Genomic DNA, 20,845 nt, shown 5'->3' on the forward strand with positions numbered 1-20,845 from the left:
CTGTATAATTTTAAAAAATGTGATTATTTTCCTATTTCCTCATGACTTCTCTTCTGAATAAGTGAAAACATGGATCGTATATTCTGTTCATATGATTATGTGAGATTTCGGCAGGAAAGTTCTGCTACCCCTTGTTCTTTCAGGGGAGTGGTATTAGTTTAGGGCATGTGGAGACTGTCACTAACAACAGTAACATGATAGAAGGGCATGTGATTCAGATGCTGGGACTCAGACTGGACAGCCTGAGTTCTAAGTCCTGGGCTTGGCTTGCTATTTTCTAGCACCTTGACCTTGGGCTATTTACATAGGCCCTCTGTGTCTCAATTTCCTCACTGTAAAATGGGAATAATAACAGCACCGTCCTCATTCACTGAGGACTCACAAAGATAATATCCAAAAAGCATTTGGTGCAGTGCCAGTACATAGCAAGTGATTAATAAATGTTGCTGATTATATGTGACAGGTTACTAACAACTTAAGGCAAAACAGAATCATCAGAGAATTTGATCAGGATGGACAGTGAGAGTTACACACACAGCCAGAGTTTTTCTTTTCCTCTTTGATCTTTATATTCTTGAAATGCCTGCACTGTAGTTTGTATACAGTAGGCATCAAAAAAAAAGTGCTAGCTTAATCTGACTTAAGGGCCCTCAACATCAGTTTCTAGTGTGTAATAAATTTTACTAGAAATTTATAGTCCAGTAATGATTTATGAGGAAGATCATTTTTTTTAGTGAATTTATTTTATTTTATTAAAAAAAAGAAAGTATATAATGAAAAAATAAAATAAGATCATCTTTAAAATATAAGGAAAGGAGCCACAGGTATCAGCCAAGTGTTACCATCTCCTCTGTACTAGGTTAGCATGCAAGTCTGCACAGTGAACTCCGGACTGTCAAAATTATCTTAATTCATACTTTACATGTCTACTGTTCTTTAAGTATCAGAAAAAAATGTATTTCCTAACCTTCGGTTTTTCTTCAGGCTCTGGCAATAGTGGTTTTCCATCTTTATCCTGTAAATAAAATTAAAACTCATTGGAAATGAAATAGAAAATTTTGCTTTCATGTCCCATCAAGTTTGTTTCTGGGAATTCCAGGATATGAGATGTCAGCTAATTTTTTTTCTTAGATTTACATGAGTTTGTGTTTCAAATTTACTTTTTATGAAGTATTAAAAAAGCAGCTGAGCTGTAAAAATCAAGATGTTACCAAATAGAATGCACATTTACTTTAAGTTATTAAAAAATGTTTTTCATCTGTTGGATAGAGTAATAGGAAAAAAAATTCTTTGGCAATAAAGATGTAGCTATGTTTATGAAAGCTTTTAAAAAATCCCAGTTCTCCAACCTAGAGTGAAGAGGTGGATACCATTCCTATAACACTGTTTAGTTTTTTGGATACGAGGTTTCATAATTTAGAATTGTAACCATTTTCCAACATGTGTTTATATGCATGATTTCAAAAGTAAATGACAAAAATGTAATGACAGGAGTTAGTCTACCATCCTCGCCATAATCAAAAACAATAGCAACAAAACCACCTTAACTTAGCATACTGGTAAAGCCTTGTACATTCATATCTACCCCTCAGAAGACCTATGGTGCTTTTATCCATATAGCATTAAGAAAAAAAAATTATCCCCAAATAGTTCCTTCTGAGTTTAAGGATCTTTTGTAAGAATTGTTAATAAATAAAACATTTAAATTTGTGGGAATTTTAATGACCACATGGTCACTACTTAGGAAGCCAGCAGGCACAAACCATCCCTCAAGGGGTCTAACTGTAGGGAGCAGAGAAAAAAAGGTTCAGGGTTTTCAGAGTTAATATCTGAATGGGGGACAGGTATGTCCTTTGACAGTGTCAAGGGTACAGATGCAATAAAACAAGATGCAAAGGCAAGATGCTGTTGTCATGCACTGTGGCTAAAAATTTACCGTGGCTGGTTTTAATCTGTACTCAGATGGGATTGTTTCATCATCCTCACCACACTTCTCTAGTTTTTCTTCTTTAGCTTTTGCCTGATGAAAATGGAGGGGAAAAAAAGTAGTTGGATAATGCACATAATGAGATGATATCACTTCCTCTGTATACTTCCTGAGTGTTATAGAGAAGACCAAATCTGGTAAACGCATCTGGAAGAACTTTGTAAACTACAAAGCACAAGACCATGGTGGGCAGCTGTGAGAAAGGTAGCAGTGGGTGACTGAGCAAAAGCAGCCCAGCCAGGGATCCTGGGGAGCTACCCTGTTCTGCTTCCAGCTGCTGTGACCTTGAGAAGCCACTTAGCCTTTCTTTGGTCCAGTCTCTTCAGCTGTCAAATGTGGCTACTAATACCCTTATCTAGCTCACTAACTTGTGAAGATCACCAGAGAAAAGTAAATAAAAAGATTCTTTGAAGACAGTAAGCAGAGTGCAGCAGTTAGTTGCAATTATTTTAATGGCTTTCATCTGTCTTACTCAACGAGGCAGCTGTCTAAGGAAGGGAGAGGAAATATGACTAATTTTCACATTAAACCCAGTTCAGAAATGGCAGAAGCAGCCCATCACAAATCTTGGCTGATCCGTGTATAACTTGTTTTACCTCTTTTAAAAGGGCTCCCTTCAATAATGCCAGGACTTCTCTAGCTTACTAAACCATGAACAACTAGCTGCATTACCAATAAAAGTGTAGTTCTATAGTAGATCACTGACTGCTACGACACAACACTTGCAATTTAACCTGTTGGTGGGCAGTGTGAGTCCCATAATATGTAAGGAGTACCTATATCAAGGCGTGGATTTAATTTACAAATCAAGGTAGGAGGTTCACTTGGCATATTCCAACCCAACCCACGGCCCCCATCTGCACCTTAGCCTAAGAGTGTGATTCTTTACTGATTGGTTAGTTGATTAATTATTACTTATTGAGCACTTTTAATGGAACAGGCACTGTTCTATGCTTGCATTTAGTTTTACTGTTTTAGAGAAACTCTCATTAAAGGATAAAGTCATGGTTTTCTTTTAAACATTTCCAGTCATGCTCTATTTGGGCATCTGGAGAAATCCTATCATGGAGCAGCACTCCCCAGGCCAGGGTACAGCAGCCTTCAGGAACATCCAGGGTCACCTGTATTAAGACGGTCCTCTTAATAGTCTAATCTCAGGTTGTGGACAGTGAGAATGACACATGCAGCCAGAGCTTTTATTTTCCTCTTTGTTCTTTATATTCTTGAAATGCCTGCTCTGTGGTTTGCATACAGTAGGCATCGAAAAAAAAGAGTCTACTGAATTGAAATGGCACTAGACTAGGCAGCCACACCTAAAAATGTGGGAGACTTATAATGGGGTATCATTATAGAATAAAAAACTTTTATTTTATGTTACGGTAGATAACAGGAATACCAAGTAGGCATGGGTTTCCTCTCTGGAGTATTGTGTGGTTTTCCACAGACAGCTCTCTATTCTGGGGTGTGCTGGGGTGGCAACGGACACTCCTACAGGCTGATGGCGACCTTCCTGAGCCTTCTCATCACATCAGACTATCTAGGATGTAAAGGACCCACTAAGTCTGGTACTAAGAATTCAGGTTAAGAATCTGGAGGACTGACAGATCCTCTTTAGAAACATTTATACTTTGTATATGATTAAAAAGGAAAACTAGTGATAGGGTTTGGCTGTGTCCCCACCCAAATCTCATCTTGAATTGTAGCTCCCATAATTCCCACGTCTCGTGGGAGGGACCCGGTGGGAGGTAATTGAATCATGGGGCAGAGCTCTCCTGTGCTGTTCTCATGATAGTGAATAATTCTCACTAGGTCTGATGGTTTTATAAAGGGGAGTTCCCCTGCACATGCTCTTTTGCCTTCCACCATGTAAGACGTGACTTTGTTCCTCATTCACTTTCCACCATAATTATGAGGACTCCCCAGCCATGTGGAACTCTGAGTCAATTAAACTTCTTTCCTTTATACATTACCCAGTATCCGGTATGTCTTTATTAGCAGCACGAGAACAGAATAATACAACTATTATGTCATAAGAATGGAAAAGAAGAGTTCTTTTTGCTGGAATATTAGTTTGCTGCTACTCTGAAGTTTTCTAGAGGAAACTTAATACATTCACATGCATTCCCAAACTAGTTACCCACATGCTTATTTTATGTCACTTTTTTTTAAACATCTGCTTATCTGCTTTTAGTCACTCTTAAGACTCCTTTGATCCTGGGGTTTATAACATGTTTACACCCTCCCTTCCCACATTTATTATCTCTCCTTAAGGGTCTGCAAAAAGCCTGAGACAAAAGTGCAATATACTTGTGGCCCTGCCGCCCTTAGGTGGTAAAGCCACAACTCAGCTTGGCCTCCTGACTCCCCCCAGGGTTCTGCCAACACCACCCTTTCCTCAAGATGACACTGCTTCTATTGGCTACTCTAAGTAACGTATATCTCACGTTGTGTTGTAATTAAGTTTCCCTTCTTCCCAGTACATTACTTGGTCCTGGAAGATAGGAGCTGCTTCTCTTGCTCCCCTGCGTTCACCATCACAAAGCTTATCATGCCACACTGTGGCCGGTGAGCCCTCCAAGAAAGTCGAAGATAGAAACTGGCCCATCTTAGGCCAGGGTAGTCCTAGACTCAAGGATAGTTGCTGGAAGTCAGGGAGACTCCCCTTCCCTGATGACTCAGAACAGGAAGTGACAGCAGAGATGGGGCATTGTGATAGCAATGCCTACCAGCTCCCCGAGCCTGAGCTGATGGAGGCAGGGCGGGCTCCTGTGGATCCCAGGCTGCCTTTCCATCTCCCCACAACACTGCCTTGTCAGGAACGGGCAACTCTCTCTTTTCCTTCCTCTTTCCCCCAAAAGGACCAAGTTGAAAAATTCTACAAAAATTATAATTTAATATTAAAACTTTCCTACACCAGATATAAGCTTGTTTTGGTTCAGAGGCTTGTTAAGAACTTGAAGTGTGGTGGGATAAACACTTATCAGCATTATTCTCTAAATATGCAGGACCTCTAGTTACAGAGTAATAGTTGGTTTGATTTTAATTTGAGACAAAATTTCCAACATCTTTCCCCATAGTGATAAATGAAGGATCTTCCCACTCCTTGTATAGACATCTCGCGCTCTTATAAAGAGAAGCACCTTGAACCCTTCTGAAAATACAAATTTCCAATTGCCAAACTTCACTATTTCCCGCCAGGCACTGCCTCCTTGTTATCTTGTTTAGTCAGGTGTCATTGAAACTCTAGCAAGGGAGATTCCTGCTCATTTCAAATGTTAAAATTCTAGCTGTTTCATAAGCAATCACTTAACTATCCCTCTTAGTTGCTAACAACTCAGCAATAAATAAGGCACAATGAAGAATGTTCACTTTTACTCTCCAGCAAAAGTTGTGCAAGAATTCTAAACATGCAGAATGCATTCAGTTTTGTAATGTGCAGACTAACACGCTTTGTAAATCAACTCTAAGGTCAGTACCTCATCGACTTCCTTAATCGAGCTGAGGTCGAGCTCAGGTTCTGCTTGCCGGGTGCCCAGTGAAGCCGACAGAGCCTCCAGTGCTTGATCGCTCATTGTATCCTGTTAAAAGTAAAAAATTCTGTCCATGAAAAAAGACGTCTCTGGAGCCTGAACAATCCATTTACTTCTTTGTGAAATACATTTTAGATTATAAACTGAATGTGGATTGGGGAAGTGCTCTAGAAAGGCAAGTTTATTTGAAACCTTGCAAAAGAGAGAAAGGAAAAAGAACTTACCAATGAGTGGAAATTGGGTCTAAGACACGTTTCTAGAGTAACAGCGTTCTCTGGGGCACACTTCACCCCTTATTTGGTAAGCCAGACATAAAGCTATAGTAATATTATTATAAAATACTCTTAACAACAAAAAAAAAGCAGCAAGTAGTAAACTGTTACCACCCTGTTTTTCTTTTTCTAAAACTGTCTCTCTAAAAAGGCTTCTGACAACCTTTAGCAAACCTGCTAAGTCGAAAGCAGGGAAGCTTGAAGTGGCCCCGCTGCCGCCTTCTCTGAAGGCACAATGGCTGGTCGCTGGAGGAGCTCCCACTCTCAGGGGTGCGGTGCTCACCGCTGTTCCCCAGCCTGCCAGATAAAAATAAACTGTCCACTCCAGGAGGGGAGAGGCACAAGCAGCTCTGATAGAAACTGTTCCTGGGCATTATCTTGACTGTTTGCAGAGGAGACATGTGTTCCCAGCCAGCACAGAGCTGCAGGATTGCCTTTGCGATTTGTGAGAATTACGTCATAGTGAAATACAGCTGAGAGTGGGGGGCAGTACCAGCGACATGGTGTCCCTCTAGTGATCCTCAGTGCTCAAAGTCCTTTAGAAAATCAAACTTGAAGGTTTTATGTTCCATGAGTGCAATTTCTCTGGTTTCTGCCCTTCTGTGTATCATAATGGTGAGACGGTCTTAGGTGACGACCAAGACAACTGTGCTAAAATCATTCCCAGGCAGTTACAGAAACACACAAGGCTTGCCTGGAGATGATTCATATAACCCTCATTGGCTTCCCTATTCCGGAGAGACCTGAGAGGGAAAAAATCATGGCTTCTCCTCATGGGTAACGCGCTACTGGCAGCTTCCTGAATGAGCTAGATCAGGCTCTGGAAAGCAGCTGCTGTCAGGTAGACTGTGATTATACCTTCTCCACCTTTCTTTTCTTCTCTTGGGGTGGAGCAGCACTTCTGACTGTCCCTGCTGATTGAGCTTTTAAAACTTCTGTAGATTCCTGAAAATAAAATACTAAAGATCAGATTTACAGATGAGGAAACTTTAACTGTAATAGCCTGAACTAAAAAGTTATTCTTTTAAAGTTCAAAATAGTTCCTAACAAGTTTCCCTTAAAAACACGAAAAACAATACCTCTTTTTCAGTTTTCTTTCCAGCAGCTGTAGGCGACCCACAGGTGAAGTCAGATGACAAGGCATCTATAGCATCATCTGGCCCCACGGGTGTCTAAAGAAACAGGCACAATGATGGGTAACTTATGGGAAACGCTGAAGTGGAAGAATGGATCATAAACCTAGCAAATGAAGAATGCATTTTTCTAATTCCTTTGCAACCAAATGAGATGTGTTAATAAAACAACTTAGATCAAAGTGTATGTTTTGAAGCGAGCGGCTACTCACTAAGTAGGTTTAGTGAATACTCACTAAGTATTATTTTCCACTTCCCCCTTTCTAAAGGAGTTACATGTTAGAATATTCTCATTCTATTATTATGAACATGCAGTCTATCCTAATACTTTCTTGCCTTCATTCTCCTTCCCCTCAAAAACCCTACTTATGGGACTCAGGAGCACTGAGACAACCCTCACACCAAGCCCTTTCTCTGAACACACAGAAACTCCATTTGATTTGGAGATGAGTTCAATCATAATCCTCAAATATAGAATTGATAGCCCTGTTCCCCCAACCAAAAATATAAAACATATTAATTTAGATCAGAAGACATGTATGTAAACTCACCAAAGAGTCTGGAGGAGGCCCTGTGATCCCTTCCGTTTTCTGAAACAAATATTAATTTGATGATGTTGAGAAGGTAGAATTAATCCTTAAGATGGGCAAAATGTATGGCCCATTGTGGGTTGAATTGTGCCTCCCACCCCAGATCTATATGTTGAAGTCTTAACCCCAGTACCTCAAAACGAGACCTGATTTTGAGATAGGTTCCTTATAGAAGTAATCAAGTAAAGGTGAGGTCATTAGGGTGGGCCCTACTCCAATATGATGTGTGTCCTTACAAAATGGGGAAATTTGGACCCAGAGATATGCACAGAAGCACAGAAGGAAGATAGTGTGAAGAGATGTGGGGAGAAGACGGCCATCTATAAGCCAAGAATAGGCTTCAAAGATACCTTTCCCTCACAGCCTCGGCAGGAACCAGCCCTGCTGACACCTTGATTCTAGACTTCCAGCCTCCAGAACTGTGAGACAATCAGTCTCTTGTTTATGCCCCTGATCTGTGGTACTTTCTTACAGCATCCCCATCCAACCAGTGCAGTGAGCTTCAGAGTAATGACAATTTCACATGCACATTATGTTTTCTAACTTTTAAACATTGTAAAAATAATGACATGAAATTATATTCTAAAGAGGAAACAGTGAAATAAAAGTAAATGATTATTTAACTTACAGCCAATAGTTCCCTATATTTTGGAGGAATTGTGACTTCTCTTTTACCCAGTTCCTCTATGTAGGTGGAACTCATTGGATCCTGGAACAAAATCATACACATAGGGATATTATACAATTAATTAGCTGAGAATGCTATATGCATATTCTGAAACTAAAGCATGATTCCATTATTAATTTATGGAAGTACTGAGATGAATGATAAATCATTAAGAAGCCAACAATTTATACAACTACATTTCTAAGTTTACACAAATACCCATATTTAATTGGCTTAACTCATATGTAATGCTAGAAAATATTCAAAATACTAAAGTTGACTTCTAAATACATTTTGTTTTCAAATGTTTTCATTATCTAAGGTTTATAACCAATATAAAAGAACAGTTAATAAGATAATGAGTTTCTGTATAACCCAATACCCAACTCTATTAGCTTTGTCATTTCTAAGAAAACAAAATCATAGAGTGGATGTCTCCTGTTTAGCATTCTCAAACCGAATTCCCTTTCCCTGTTAATCAGAAACAGCCACCATTCCTAACTTTAGCATATCAATTTAAAGTTATTTTAGAACATTTTTTACATATGTAGGTATCCAGAAACAATGTCCAGCATTACTTTGCTTATTTTCTAGTGTTACATAAATGGTATCATATTCTACATATCATTCTGCATTTTTTATTCAAAATTATGTTTTTGTAATGTATCCATGCTGATACATGAATAATCCATTTTAACCGCTATAAAGCACTGAATTTTATGATCCTTTCCTCTGTTGAACAAAATTGTTTCCAAACATTTCACCAGTTCTTACAACTCCTTGCACACATGGGCAAGGCTCCCTCCTGGGAATCTCTCTAGAGGTGGACTTCCTGGTTGAAGGGAATGTTCATCACGAACACCCCACCACGAACACCCCACCACGAACACCCCACCAACTATAGGAAGACTATAGGAATTGTCAAACTTTCACGCTTTTGCTAATCAGATAAATGCAAAGCAGTATTTCTTCTGTGTTTTAATATCATTCTCCTAATTACTAAGGAGAGTTTCATTTTACTTGCTTATTGGTCAGTCAAGTTTTCTCTCAATTTTCTATTGGGTTGTCTTTTTCTGTTTTTTATTCTTTATAAATTCTAGAAACAAATCCTTTGTTATGTCTGTTGCAAATATTTTTGTCTAGTCTATGGCTTTTTTTTTTTTTTGAGATGGAGTCTCCTTCTTGTTGCCTAGGCTGGAGTGCAATGGCACGATCCCAGCTCACTGCAACCCCCACCTCCCGGGTTCAAGCAGTTCTCCTGCCTCAGCCTCCTGAGTAGCTGGGATTACAGCCATGCAACAACATGCCTGGCTAATTTTTTTGTATTTTTAGTAGAGACGGGGTTTCACCATGTTGGTCAGGCTGGTCTGGAACTCCTGACTTCAGATGATCTGCCCGCCTTGGCCTCCCAAAGTGCTGGGATTACAGGTGTGAGCCACCATGCCTGGCCAGCATGTCTTTCTTATAATACCAAGGAAAATACAATTTTAGGAATTAGGAATAGGGATAAACTGAGGGTGGAAAATATTGAGAAATCGAAACAAGTTCTAGTCCATTATACTTAAATCTTGAGGATGGAAAATATAAGTGTGTGACCCAGTGGACCATGTCCCAGTGTCAATCTTAGCACAACAACAAATGTTTGCTAACTCAATGTTATAACGCAGCTGCTAAAAGATAAACCATTTCCATCCCCAACACTAATTTCTAGTTGCTGTCTTGATACTGACATCATCCTGCTTCTATGCAAATGACAGAACACTAGACATTCTTTTGTGTTTTTTTTTTTTTTTTTTTTTTAGATGGAGTCTCTCCCTGTCACCCAAACTGGAGTACAGTGGTGCGATTTCAGTTCGCTGCAACCTCTGCCTCCTGGGTTCAAGTGATTCTCCTGCCTCAGCTTCCCAAATAGCTGGGATTACAGGTGTGTACTACCATGCCCAGCCAATTTTTGTATTTTTAGTAGGGACAGGGTTTCACCATGTTGGCCAAGCTGGTCTTGAATGCCTGACCTCAAGTAATCTGCCTGCCTCAGTCTCCCAAAGTGCTGGGATTACAGGTGTGAGCCACCGTGCCGGCCTCACTAGGTATTCTTTGGATTTCGTGACCATGACCTTCTTTGCTCTCCTACCTACTGAGTATGAATTTTTATAGATATCAAGATCACATACTGAAACTTCTGGTCCAGTATACGTTGTATTTTCTTCTTCAATTTCTTCAGGTCCTCCTAAAGTATCTATTAAGTCATCCAAAGCAGCATCCATGCCTGACTGGAAAAGGAAGAACAGATATTTAAATGTTATTTGTTACACATATTTCACTTTTAGTTTAACTACAAAAAAGCCATTCTGTGTAGAAAAACCACCAAACACCAAAAGTTCTTCAACTAGTTCCCCAAAATAGTTAAAATCTGGTCTCTAACAGACTTTACTATTTAAGTCTCAAAGTACAAATTCTGGGTGGAAAAGATAAAAAGCCACATTCAGGCAAGAAGCACAGTTTCAACAAGTCTACATGTATTACATACATGAACAAATGTATAAGTTCATTAAAGCTGCCAGTCCAATGCACTGATAGTTAAAAAAGGAAAAGCAAAACAAAACAAAACAAAATACAGGCAATTATAACCATGTTGCTCTAAGCGATAAGGGAAATGCTTGGTATTTATTGCTTATCAGTATTTTTCCAGAGTTTCAAAGAAAGAATCCCTAAATATCTCTATATGGTACCTCTTCCAAATACAATCTATTTCATGACTGAAATCACTCTGTATTATTTCATTCACGTTTTTGTTGTTGTTGTTCACTTGCTTGCCTGAAGAGGTTTACAAAACAGAAATTACCTGAGACATTAAACTTACAAGAACTCACAAGTTTACTCTGTCAGTATGGGCTTAAATCAGTATAATTGATGTGGTTTGACTCGCGTCTCCACCCAAGTCTCATCTCGAATTGTAATCCCCATGTGTCGAGGGAGGAACCTATAATCTCCGTGTGTCGAGGAAGGGAGGTGACTGGATCATGGGGTGATTTTCATGCTGTTCTGATGATAGTGAGTTCTCATGAGATCTGATGCTTTTATAAGTGTTTGACAGTTTCTCCTTCACACGCTCTCTCTCCTCCTGCCTTGTGAAGAAGGTGCCTGCTTCCCCTGCCAGCATGACTGTAAGTTTCCTGAGGCCTCCGCAGCCACACAGAACTATGAGTCAATTAAACCTCTCTTCTTTATAATTACCCAGTTCTTTATAATAGTGTCAAAATGGACTAATACAATAAAAGTGCCTCTATTTTTAATGTTAAGGATGATTCATTATGAACAATAACCTGCATTGAAAGGAGAAAACAACAGTCTAGGAAAGGATCTTGTATTATTTGATTTAGATGAAAAATAAATATTTAAATTGTCTTTTTTTTTTTTTTTTTTTGGCAACTACCATATTCCCCTGACAATTTTAGGACTCTCCTGATCATGGATATGTGGAATACAATTTGAAGGTTTAGACTGATTCTTTTAGGAATTTCAGAATAAAGAAGTACCTGACTTCTTTAGTAATACCTCTGGTTAAATAAAGTGTATTTGCAGGAGAGAAACTGGAATGTAAACTGCATGGGATGAAACTGGAGTTGTTTTTTTTTTTTTTTTAAAGGATTATAATATCAAGTGTTACAAATATGAGTGTGAAAACTGTACTTCCAACCCACACTTTCAATATTAGCTTGAAGCAATAATTCATTAAAACGGTCCTTTAAATTACCCCCTCATATTATTTGCCCACAAGAAATCAGATTTGTTAAATAGAGAGCATATGAGTAACTATCTCATGTAGAAGAACACTGCTGTCTTCGTACCTTTCCCGATGGTTTATCCGGTTTAGATTCAACTGGCACAGCTGGGGTTAACGATTTCTTTTCTTTTTTCTGGTGAGAATTGAGAAATTAAAAACTCTTTCTTACATACCTTAATAAAACTCAATACTATTACAAATTTTAAAATAAATTCATTATTTAATAGCATTGATCATACACCGAACATCTGCTCTGCAGCAGACACTGTGGTTGTATGTTTTATATCCGTTTTCAGAAGGCCTTCAATTATATTAGTCTCATTTAGTGATGGGCAAAGCAAGCTCAGATTAGGACACTTTCCTCAGGTTACACAGTAAGGGACAGAATGCAGATTTGAATCCAAGACTGTTTCTTTCTTCGCTGTTCTTCTCCAGGACCCACTTTTGGCTTTCCTCTCTGGGTCTTCGCCCCCACACATCCAGACCTCCATATTTCCCACTTCGGCATCTCATTACCTTCTCTTTCCTTAAAACGAGTTTATCGCTCATCATTGCTTCCAATGCTCTATCAAAGATTGCAAATAACTTTTCCATCTGCAGTTTCCATGCTTTTATCCAGATATAATCTCTGAAATGTGACCCTTGGAGCATCTCTCCCTCCCAGCTGCCACCTTTCAGCACCATTCTGATCCTACTGTGGTATCTATGCCCTTTGTTCTCCATCACCTCTGGCATCTCTTTTACTTTAGTCCCCACTGTATACACTCTGCACATTTCTGCCCTGTGCTGGTGGTCTTATCCGAAATCATTCTCTATGCCCAAGGGCAAATGCTTTCAGAGACTGGCAGAAACTAAATGGGTGAAGTTACTGGGTTAAGATAAAAGGGGGCCATATCCCATTTGAAGGTATCCAAATTCAGGCAACAAAGCACAGGAAGAGCACAGGCTCTGACTGCCAAGGTTTGCATGACAGTTGAGACACGCATGGCTGCCTGAGGCTTTAGCAAGTCACTTCTCCTTGGAGATATTAGATAAGTGAATCTATATGAAGTATGAAAACTATTGTTTGGCACATGCTCGCCACTATGTAAGTACTTGCTATGTAATTGTAAGTGCTAAATAAGTGACTGTTACGATTGCAATGCTAGAAACACTGTGGGGGCCACTAGGGTGTGAGCCTGAGTCTGGATAATTGAAACCACTTCCATGATTCAGCCACTACCTCATGCAGATATTCACTCATGTTGTCTTCCGTACATTTCTCTTCCTTCTCAATGTCTCTCTTCCCCTCCTTCTCTCCCCACTATCTGTCTATTCCATCCACTCTTTCTCTTCCTCTCCCTTTCCTCTTATTTCATTCTTTTCTATTAGAAAACAGTATTTTAATTGTCTTGCTACACATATTTCTTTGGACATTTCAAACACTTAAATTCAGCCTGTCCAAAATCAGATACATCCCTTTGCTCCTCAATTCCTCTGACATCTGTACTCTTGTCAATGGTACCCAGGGAACTTAGGGACTGGACTGCAAGATGCCCAGCTCACAAAGGGACTGATTCTCAGGTGCCAACTCTGCACTGGCACAAACCTGACAAAGAGCTCCTAGGGGCCTCCTTTCCCTAACCGTGTGGCTACCAACCTTGTGCAATTAGACTCAGAAGCACCAGGTTATCTTAGATTTTACTTTGTCTTTGCCCACTTTAGTCAATCATTTCCTAAAACCTGAAGATTTTTGCTCTGCAATTCGTCTTGGATAACTCCCCACTTTCTTATTCTATCACAGCTGTAATTAAGGCTAAAATATGACTCATCAGGACTACTGAAACAGTCCTTGACCAACCTTCCATCTTCCTATCTCTATGCTATCCACCTACTGCAGTCCCTTAATCCTTCTGCAGCTCAGATTCAACTGCATAACCCTATCTGTTCTCTCGGGTTCTCAATGGCTACCTGCTGTCAGCTGAATCACTACATGTACAAACTTACCTTAGCATTCTCCACTGCAGTGCTCAACCTGTCTTTCTGGTCTTACAGCCCCACCACTCACTTCCTCTGTGCTTCACCCACGTTGGAATGTACTTTGTGACCAGACACATCTTACACTTTTCAACACCTTGATGCATTTGCAAGCCTGCAATCCCAGCTATCCTTCCATGCCTAACTGAACTTGGATCTACTCTCTCAAAGCCCTTGTGGATTCCCTGAATTAGACAGAATCCCTTCATTCCCCACCAAATAACACCCTGTGGGTGCCTTTCTTAATCTGATTGAAATACAGTCCCAGGGATATTGTCTTTTCCCCATCCCCTAGACAGGCCAGCCTACAGCTAATGCATCCTGCAGAACCAACCATGGTACTTTATTTAGTTATTTTATTTTTTTGAGAGAGTGTTTTGCTCTTGTTGGCTAGGCTGGAGTGCAATGGTGCAATCTTGGCTCACCACAACCTCTGCTTCCTGGGTTCAAGCAATTCTCCTGCCTCAGCTTCCCAAGTAGCTGGAACTACAGGCCTGCGCCACCACACCTGGCTAATTTCGTATTTTTAGTAGAGACGGGGTTTCTCCATGTTGGTCAGGCTGGTCTTGAGCTCCCAACCTCAGGTGATCCGCCTGCCTTATGGTACTTTAAACATGGTATGTACTAAAATAAGAAGGCAAGTCATTAAATCCTATTTAATGGGAGAAGAATCAGAGGCAACGTAAAGTAAAATGAATTGCAAGTTCCAGCACAAGTCAATGCACAGAATTCCACATAAGCCTCTCTTAATTTTATTGTTTAGTTTTCATTTATAACACTGGTCAATTTACATCTAGCTCAAAACTGAAAATTTTGATTACATTTAAAAATCTATTTTAGCGGGCCTAACGCTCTGCCTTAAATCTATCCATTTTCAAACTGAAAACATTGATAACATATAAAAATCTATTTTAACGTATCTAATCTTCTGCCTGAAATGTATCCATTTTCAAATGATTTCATCTAAGCATTCCTCATTGGCACAAGAGCGTGCTGTGTCTTCCTGGGGTGAGGCTATGAGTCTTAAGGTAGTATACAAGTGATCTACTGCAAGAAAAAAACAATTTTAAGTTTGATATTTTCATTTAAAAGTTTTTGTAAATGTTGCCTTTGCTCCATAGGAGACCTGTATTAATTTGGATAAAATAATGTGCCTTTTCTCCCAAAATCCCAGGGGAATAAATGTTTCAGGGAGATGTGCCATATTTTTACCCTAAAAATCATTTACCCTATGACTTTCTTTACCGTTTAACCTGTAGCAGGATATCTGTCCCATTTACAGAAGCAAAAGTATAGATAAATCTATATTAGTTTTAAATTTTTCATTCCCATCTTCTCATTCTTCCTTCACTTGATTACTTGTGGCTTCAGATTAATTACATGCTCTCCAAACTGATTACTAATTCTATATTGCTATGGGTAGAAAACGTAGATAACTTCTCATCTTATATTCCTGGGCAGGGATCGGAAGCAGCTCTTCAAAAAATCTAAGAAAGCTATGCCCATAATCACCCAGCTCAACACATCTACTTCATCCTGAGAGGGCTTGCAATATTTCCTTTGGAAACTTCTCATATCCATTCAGGTTGATGTCATGGTTGTGATACACTAGCATCAAGACAGCTGACATCGACATTGAAAGCTGAAAAAGTCTATTCAAATGCTCGTGGAAATTTTATTTGCTTTATTTCATACCTATAAATTTGGAATGCAGAGTCTGAGTCAACTCACATTTTAATGTGCTTGGTATTGATATCAGTACCTTATATATGGCATGTACTCAGTAAGCATTTATTGAATATATAAATTTAAAAATTATTCTTGGTACCTTGTTCACTCTCTATCCCTTAAATGCATGCTCTTCACAAAATTTTATATATAAACAAGGTTCATTTTGCCACATGATAGGCTATTTGAGCATAGGTTTCTTAGAAACTTGAGAAGCACAGAGGCTCACGTTGCCATCTGCCTGTGTGTGCTCACCTTGTCACCTGGCTTGCCAGATGTTGCAGCGACACCAGCAACGCTCTCTCCACCAGCAGAAACCATGTCTTGTGGTTCAGTCTAAGACAGTGAGGATAAAAGGTTGACAGAGCTAAGTATCTCTGTATGGTTATTATCAAGATTATGAGTTTCAAATGTCACTAACATCTGCCAGTTCACCCACATGGACACCATGATAAGGCAACGTCTACTCACTTCTGTTGTACATGGTGCAGTGCTAGGCACCACGTAAAGCTGAACCCAAGAGCCTAAAACATTCATGCAGGTAACATGAGTAGGTCAATCAGGCTAGGTAGTGACTGTGGTAAACTGGAGTACACATACCTGGTGTAATGGCTCTAGTCAATCATTGCTAATGTGAGCTCACTGTTGCTAGACAGTCCGATTTTTCAAGAGAAGTTACAATTTGGGATGTTATGTGAAATACCCTGACTTTGATTGCTGGCAATTAATTAAAAATAATTTTTTAACAACGTTGTAAGCCAAACAAAATACACATGTGCCTTTTAAGTGGTAGATCACAAATCTGTGATCTCTGATATAAAATATATTGTGAAGCAAGCCCCGCTATTATCTTCCAAGTGCTCTCCATGAAAAAGTATTTCTTGCAGATGTTAATTCTTCTAAAAGCTGGCTGCTATTAACCTGATAATTATGGAAGCAATTTCTAATTTTTGGCTCTGTAAGTTCAACTCTTCTACAACACAACCCTAAAAATGCTTTAGGATTTCCATTTAAAGAACCAGATAATTCAGGGCCCATATGTTCCTCAGTCCAGGTGTGGGGGGGTCCGGGAGGCAGCCTCAATCCAAAGCTGCCTGTCTGGGAGACAGCAGAGCCTGCTGCCCTGCAGTCACAGCTGGTTATTGCTGGGCAGTGGGAGAAGGATGGAGAAAGCATCCCCCAGGCCAATCTGATGCCCTTCTCAGGCCATCCATACATCCAAGTTTCTATAAGTCTATTTGAAAAACCAACAAAATAATAATACCAAATCACTACAATACAAAATATATTCAGCACAGCCCCACAGATTTAACTACACACCTCAGTGTTAACAGGGGAACCGCATCTTATTACCCAGTTGATGTTAAGGTTTTGCTATCAATCTGCTTCATTTACCTTTGGTTCTGTTGATTTCTCTGATGGCTGCTGTTCAGCTGATCTGGAAACTGCTTTTTTATTGTGAGCATCCTTACTTCCTGTATCTGATGCCGGCTTGGGTAGGCTTTTTTGCTGAAAGTACATACACAGGTGCCCACACACATATAAAGACATCATTAACAAGATGGTAGTCTTAAACATAATACTGATACTTTATAGAATAAAAATTGTTCATAACAGTTGTGCTGTCTGTGGTTCTAAAGTATGTGAATTTGAATTAGTGTGATGTACATGTGACAGTTTCACTTTAGGTACAAAATCTGAAATAGTGCAAATCCTTCCCTCAAAATTCAGCAAGAATCACACAAACTGTAAACACTGCTATTGCCACATGATGGCACCATTTTAGCTGAAGAAACTAATATCCAACTATTCATTGTAGGGATTAGTTTTGAATTGATGAAAGATTTTAATTATATCCCACCAAAAGATCTTGCCTTATAATTAAGCCCTGATGATAATCATTTACCTCTGTATGTTCTTTTGGCTTTCCTTCTTGGGATTTTTTCTCATGAACCACAGACAGCTGTCAATTTCAAAAGATTAAACTTGATTACACTGGAATCCAACTTGTAATACTTTCAGACAAGAACAAGAACAAAATTCCAACTAAAACATTCTGCCTTTTTTCAGGAAAAGAACACTTAGGCCCACTCTTTAAGGTCGCAGAAGTAGACATGTGCTATCAGGTTAATAGTAACCCTGTCAGCAGTCTCTGAGAATGGTGATTATCAGAATAATGAAAAATTTAGTATTTCATCTGAATAATATTTTCAAATACATGTATAGCTCTAAATTACTGGTTGTTTTTCACAAACATACACAGATAACACATGAGCCATGTGACTACTGAGTTTGTTGAGAGCTGATCCCACACTAGAAAATATATTTTAGGCCGGGCACGGTGGCTCACACGTGTTGGGAGGCTGAGGCAGGCGGATCATGAGGTCAGAAGATCGAGACCATCCTGGTTAACATGGTGAAACTACGTCTCTACTAAAAATACAAAAAAAAAAAAAATGAGCCGGGTGTGGCGGCGGGCGCCTGTAGTCCCAGCTAATCAGGAGGCTGAGGCAGAATGGTGTAAACCCGGGAGGTGGAGCTTGCAGTGAGCCGAGATCACGCCACTGCCCTCCAGCCTGCGTGACAGAGCAAGATTCCATCTCAAAACAAAACAAAACAAAACAAAAAAACAAACAACAACAACAACTATATATATATATATCTTTTTAAATCTCCCTTCATAGGATTTACAGAGTTTTTTTTTTTCTTTGTTAGTAGAGAAGATCTTATCACCAGAAACCCAATTTTCTTGAGATTCAGTAGATAATCAAAAGTATTTAAAGTGGAATAGAAGACAACTTCTACTTAGCTGCGAATTCTTCACTCTGGAGTACCCTATGTTCTACCATCGCCAGGGCCACCAGGAGGCCTTCTACAAAATCAGACAAGCCTCACCTTTCACCCTGACCTGTGCTTGAAGTACCTGGGCTCAAATATCTATGCTTTTCCACAGGAAATCTTGTGGTCTTACCTTAGCACTTGCTTTAAGTGCTTGACATAATCAAACGCAGCACCTTACTGAAGAGAAGCATTTGTGTTGCCGTACACACCCTGGTGTTCACCTCCACACACCTGCCTCGGCTGAGGCAGAATGGCATTCATTCTGGACAGTCATGGGTCAGGAAAGCAACAGAAGCTAGCCTTCCGTGTAACTGTTAACTAGTTCCACCAACTGAGATGAGATTGTCACGACAAACCCAGCCAGCCTCTTAGGAAAGGTTCTCATCTGTAAGTCATCTAGGTGCTGAGTTCAGCAGATGCCTTATTCTTGATGTCTCACTGGAATTGGAATTGGATATTCACTACTCTTTGCCTTTTTTCCTTTGTTCCTCTTGCTTTTTTCTTTTTTAAAACAATCATTATACATATAACAAAAAACTAGATTTGAACAAAATACTTCTGAAATAGAGTTTTCATCTATAAATTATTATATATTCTTTTTAACAATATATGGACTTAATGTTATGAATATTTTATATATCCTACATGTACACAGTCATTCAAAAGGGTAGTCCAAAAATTAATTAAATTAGCCAGCAACCCCCTTTACCATTCACAGCAGTGCCAAGGTAGGAAGTTGATTATTCATTATTATTAAAAAGAATTCAAATATCTCACTAGCAGACTTAAACTGTTTACCTTGGTTGATTGTGACTTCTTCTCAGGTTCTGTTTTTACAGCCTAAATTCAGAAAAAGAAACAAAAAGGAAGAAAGAAAAGAAAGATAGACATAGTTTACAAAGATTATCATAGATTTTCTTCAACTGAGGAAACTCAAAAGAGATGATTTTTAATGTAATTATAAACATTATCAGTTAAGTTTGTCACCCTTTGCTTGAAATTGCAACTCTTTAGATAAAAAATTATGTATGCTAGTTAATATTCTGCTCTTACTATTCAGGGAGCAATTTATATCTTCTTGCTAGGTATATCAAAGATACGTAAAGATTTATTACTATTTACATTGTAACAAATACATGTGGTACAGAAAATAAAAACCCTCATCACAAAGCCAAGGGCACTGTGTTTCCATGCCACTAACAAGGTGTTTTTATCAGTGAAATACTCACCACGGGTTTTGGCTGACAGTGTAAAACAATGGGTTGGTGACAGAATTGAGGGCACAGAAAGCAGTGAAAATTATTTTTAGTGCCAGAATGTGGCTGATGGGCAGCTAAGCCTACAGAAAATCCATGATGGGATCTCAGTGTTAACAGAAGACTGTGAATTGCAGCTATTAGCACATGCTGAGCGGGTGATGTAACCATTAGTAAACAGAGATGCCCTAGTACAATGAACAACATCACCTGTTTTTTGTGTTTTTTCTTGTTAGGAAGATGTGGTCCTTCCATCTGTTGGCTGACTGGAATGGCCTAATATAAGAGCACAGCCCCAGGTATAATTTTATTTTATCTGTCAGTCAAATAAGTAACATGTACAAAAAGGGTTAAAATGATTATATCAAGATTCATTCTATTCATCTATTGCATCTACTCGATGCATAGATGTATGACTCCAAGAAGTAGTAGGCACACTTACATTCTAAGGTCCTAAGCAAATGTTTCAGTTTGTGTTTACATTTTTTCAGTGAAGGTTTTTTTAGCGAAGGTTTCCATTAATAAAATTAATTTCTCATTCCTTTCTTTTCCCTGTGTAGAGACTACATGAACAGCATTTTTTCCTATGTATCCAATGTTTAGTTATAATCAAATAGTCACAGATATTACTGAAAGTTTTATGAAATTCTGTCAACATAATCCCCCCAAAATTATAAATATTTAGTGCATGGATTTTTATTGGGCACATCATAGTCCTGTATGTAGGGATTAATTTAAAGTTCTAGAAATGCTTCTGAAGAACTGGTTGTAATTTAGCATCTTCGGTATGGTATTTTACAGTTTTATCCAACTAAACATGACTTGTGTAAAAACAAGTACATGCATGCATTCTCAATATAGGCAAGATATAAAATCATGAATAAAACTTGATTAAACATTTCATGACCTTTTCAGTCAGAGATTATAAACTAGGGTCCAGTGCTTCCTGCCGTTTCTTTCCTTTTTATCTGCTTGGTGGTATCAGCACAAACTAGTGGCTTTTATTTATTTATTTTTTAATTTGAAGAGGCTAAAGTCAAA

At 38.9% G+C, this 20,845-nt stretch overlaps 1 protein-coding gene across 19 annotated transcripts in view; it reads right to left on the bottom strand.

Moving 5' to 3' along the window:
* Positions 1-20,845, bottom strand: part of CAST (calpastatin) — a 112,734-nt gene that overhangs the window by 27,151 nt on the left and 64,738 nt on the right. For 7 of the 19 annotated variants that reach the window (XM_073014575.1, XM_073014573.1, XM_073014572.1 and 4 more), the window contains 14 exons: positions 20,015-20,080; positions 19,347-19,388; positions 17,614-17,670; positions 17,103-17,216; positions 15,963-16,043; positions 12,028-12,096; positions 10,351-10,449; positions 8,141-8,221; positions 7,474-7,512; positions 6,869-6,961; positions 6,648-6,734; positions 5,464-5,565; positions 1,937-2,020; positions 968-1,015 (listed from right to left, as the gene is read on the bottom strand). In XM_073014575.1, the coding sequence (XP_072870676.1) occupies positions 968-1,015; positions 1,937-2,020; positions 5,464-5,565; positions 6,648-6,734; positions 6,869-6,961; positions 7,474-7,512; positions 8,141-8,221; positions 10,351-10,449; positions 12,028-12,096; positions 15,963-16,043; positions 17,103-17,216; positions 17,614-17,670; positions 19,347-19,388; positions 20,015-20,080 (1,062 nt within the window). The remainder of the gene's footprint in view (positions 1-967; positions 1,016-1,936; positions 2,021-5,463; positions 5,566-6,647; positions 6,735-6,868; positions 6,962-7,473; positions 7,513-8,140; positions 8,222-10,350; positions 10,450-12,027; positions 12,097-15,962; positions 16,044-17,102; positions 17,217-17,613; positions 17,671-19,346; positions 19,389-20,014; positions 20,081-20,845) is intronic. The other 12 variants (XM_073014574.1, XM_007979176.3, XM_007979183.3 and 9 more) reach the window with 3 other exon arrangements.

The sequence above is a fragment of the Chlorocebus sabaeus genome, chromosome 4, assembly GCF_047675955.1.
Source record: "Chlorocebus sabaeus isolate Y175 chromosome 4, mChlSab1.0.hap1, whole genome shotgun sequence".
Taxonomy (NCBI): domain Eukaryota; kingdom Metazoa; phylum Chordata; class Mammalia; order Primates; family Cercopithecidae; genus Chlorocebus; species Chlorocebus sabaeus.